Here is a 3,575-nt window from a genome sequence, read left to right as displayed (position 1 = left end):
TCTGGGCAAACCAACTACAGTCAATTCATGACCCTTTGGACGCCCCCCTTTCTTAATAATAGGAGGCATTTTGATCTCTATGTTTCATGCAGTTACTTAATCCAACAGATAAAAGAAAGTTACTAACTTGATATTGAAACTACAGGTGCAGTAGAAGGAAGCTTGTCTGTATAGCACCACAATAATTAATCTTAATGACAAACATTAAATTAATTATACCTGTAGCAGGTTCTGGCAACTGTGAAGCAATATCAATTGGTGCTATAGAATCAGATGCAAACAATTCTTGAGACAAAAAATCATCAATAGAACTATCACCTAAAAATCAATTAAAAATTAAGACAGTATGTGTATTTTTTTAATATGCACATTCTTATTACCTATAATACCAATTTTTGGGGCTTTTTTTGGATGTGGCAATTCATCTGAAAGGGAATTAAAAGTTATTAAAAAGTATAAAAACATGAATACATGTACACACCAATGACACAATTTTCATCCTCATGGTGCACTTGCATTTCTTCAAAAGTAAAATAATAAATATTTTTGCATAACATAACACAAACCTTCATCAGATTGTCCATAATCAAGTACGTCATTCTCATCTGAATTTAAAATACAGCTCTCAACTTCATCTTTCTCTGCTTTACAATGATCATTACTACAATAAGGTACAATATAGGATACCTTTCTCAACTCTAACTCCTCTTCCATTTTCCCATTCTGTTGCAATAAATTTCAATACTTCACATCTATCATTAAACCTATGACCACTATCTTCAGATGCTAAAAAAGCCAGTTTGGTTGTCAATTTAGAAACTCTGCGAAACTTCTCAGACTTCCATATAAAATAAAAAATATGACCATTTACATTCGATTAAGTCTACTAGAAATAGATTTGTAATAGCCTTATTGTGTAATTACAATCTGTCATATTAATGTGTATTCATTTTACATTCGATTAAGTCTACTATAAATAGATTTGTAATAGCCTTATTGAAATTCTAAAAAGGGCATACAATCTACCTGAGAAAGTATCCTCTTCTTTTTTGAAGAAATACACACTGAATTAACACATCCAGGTGATTCAGCACCACCATCATTTGAATCAGCAGTATAGGCACGTTGACATGACTTGTAATAAGAAATTTGCCACCTTTTATCACATAGCTCTTCAGAATAAAGATCAATCTTTACCTTATCTCTCACTGCTAAGATATGTCGGCAGGGAAGCTTTCATTGAAGTCCAAGATGAACATTGGCAATCATTTACAGAAACATTAAGTGTAACTCCACTAGAGCAAGTAACTTCGTAAATTTGATTCGTGTCATTAGCTTCAAGTGACAAATCGGTAGTTTTAAGAGATACCTTCCCTTTCAAAGCTAACTGCTGAGAAAAATACTTAAAAGCATATGGGGTAAGTAGCTTCATATATTTTACAACAGCAGGATCGGCTGTATGAAAAATTACGGGAACTTTTTGAGATGATTGAATAGCTCTATGATCACGTTCAGAACGCATGACACGTAAAATCAAAAAAAACTTCTCCACAAAATCTTCCAAAGAACTGTACCTGTCAATCACAGACTTCAATTTTGAATTAATACACTCGACACGATTATTGGTACTATTTAAAAAACTTCCATAACTGTGCTTTAGACCAACAACCCACTGGGAGCGAATCGAATGCCACTGAGTGTCAAAATATTGCCTCACCAAGGGTACAGCTGAATCTTTAAATCTTTCATAAACTTCCAAATACTTTTCTTCTGAGGCTGCATAAGCCATTTGTTGCATGAGATCTAAGTATAAATTGCGCTGGCCTGGAGTAATCCCCATTTTCTCCAATGTTACTTCACGACGAAATGTTCTTAGGGTATGAAACAAACATATCAGTAACTGAGCAGAAGGAAACTTTCTAGCTAATACATCACGCTCCGTCATATCTTTATCTGTAATTATAATACGAACTTTTGAAGAGGCTGGATTTTGTCTAATAAACATATCAATGACAGAAGAAATTGACTCTTCAGTCTCTTCTTGTAACAGAAATACAGCAACGATTTCACTTTGACCATTGCCATCTTCAATGAGCATGATGTAAACTGGAAATCGCAACTCTAGGAGCTTATAAGTAGCATCCACACAAACTACTTCTGGATAAGAATTTAAGATGTTCTTCATTTGCACATCCTGAAAATAGACACCAAAAAGGACATTATTTTCTCCTAATAATAGCTCAACTGATGCGCCTAAAGTAATAAAAATAACAATACTTGCACAAGGCTTAAATAATGTCTTTATTCACCAAACTTTTCTGTTAATAACTTGACTGTTTGGTTAAGATTGTTTCTAGTATCGCTTGTGTCTCGTCTCATTATGTTGCTAAGGTCCTTCAGTAACACAACTTTGCCTGTATCAGCTGATAAGTTGTCCTGGACCATCTTCTTGTTTGCTTTTAATGACAGCAAATGCCTAGCAGAAGCTTGCTCTTGAGCAGACAACTTCCGCTGTGTTGGAAGTTGCTTAAATAACTCCTATAAAAATGATCAACATACTTATTTTGTCATTATAATACAAAATTTTAAGGTTTTTTTGGCTTAACTTACTCGAGTAATCTCATGATTGTGACTTTCGTTAAAGTCTCTCACTTCAAGAAAATTTCCATCTACAGATGCTCTCAGTTTTAACTCAAATGGACATTCCTTTTGAAATGTTCTACATAAAAAGAATCATTGATAGGGGTGGGCTGTGGACAGATAATCTTTATTGGCACATGCATGCTGGCATGATGATGCACATGGCCTCAGTGGCATACTGTGTACTTCTTTTTCCTTCACCACGAGCTTTGAACTTCCTACCTCCATGAATACAAGCATAAGTAAGGACATAGTACTTAATACGGCTTGACAATGTCCTGCTCAGCATCTTTTGGGCTGCTTCGACCGTCTTAGTGTCCCGTTTCCAAAGCTGGACAAAATGGGCTCTTTCATATTCAGAAATCTTCTTAGATAAGTCGTCATTGGTCTCGAAGGTTTGGCCAACTCTGAAATCAGTAGAGTTAGTAACAACTCTGGTCCCTTCGTCAGCTACTTCCATGAGGCTATCGTCCTCACCTTCGTCTTCACCATCATCTAACTGACCGATACCTGCCATCTTAACTTGATCACGTGAGTTTCACTTTACGGCTCTCCGTAAAAACTGGTATGCGGGCCGTAAACGGCTCATTAAGATATAAAAATTAAGAACCGTTTACGGCGCAGGAGCCACTGCCATTTTTTATTGACCTGACATGATCATATGATCATAAAACTGCTATATGGAAAGTTTCATTGTCTGGAAAAAATTATTCACGGTGATATAAGCCTTCAAAGTTGCTCATTTTGCTTCCTGCCATTTTACATCCTGTCAAGGGGTGTGGCTAAACCTGATGTCATACAAGGCTTATGGTTGACTTTTACCATTGACTGCAATGTAACTTTAGTAGATGATATCTCTGTTAGATTTCATTTTATACCTTGTAGCTTTAATCCTGTGGTAAAAGTGATTGCTTGTGCTTACAATAATTCATGAC

At 35.6% G+C, this 3,575-nt stretch overlaps 1 protein-coding gene across 1 annotated transcript; it reads right to left on the bottom strand.

Annotated features, from left to right (window-relative positions):
- Window positions 1–202: 202 nt before the first annotated feature.
- Window positions 203–3,157, bottom strand: LOC109586272 (protein FAR1-RELATED SEQUENCE 4-like). The gene is made up of 9 exons (XM_020002447.1): window positions 2,820–3,157; window positions 2,611–2,719; window positions 2,310–2,538; window positions 1,027–2,253; window positions 688–838; window positions 567–641; window positions 482–520; window positions 381–425; window positions 203–318 (listed from the first exon to the last, which is right to left on the bottom strand). Exons 1-4 carry the CDS (start codon window positions 3,155–3,157, stop codon window positions 1,199–1,201), a joined length of 1,731 nt encoding a protein of 576 aa, XP_019858006.1. The 3' UTR covers window positions 203–318; window positions 381–425; window positions 482–520; window positions 567–641; window positions 688–838; window positions 1,027–1,198.
- Window positions 3,158–3,575: the final 418 nt, after the last annotated feature.

The sequence above is a fragment of the Amphimedon queenslandica genome, unplaced genomic scaffold, assembly GCF_000090795.2.
Source record: "Amphimedon queenslandica unplaced genomic scaffold, v1.1 AMPQUscaffold_12911, whole genome shotgun sequence".
Taxonomy (NCBI): domain Eukaryota; kingdom Metazoa; phylum Porifera; class Demospongiae; order Haplosclerida; family Niphatidae; genus Amphimedon; species Amphimedon queenslandica.
The sequence above is the reverse complement of the archived record's forward strand: the minus strand, read 5'-3'. Positions and strand labels throughout refer to the sequence as shown.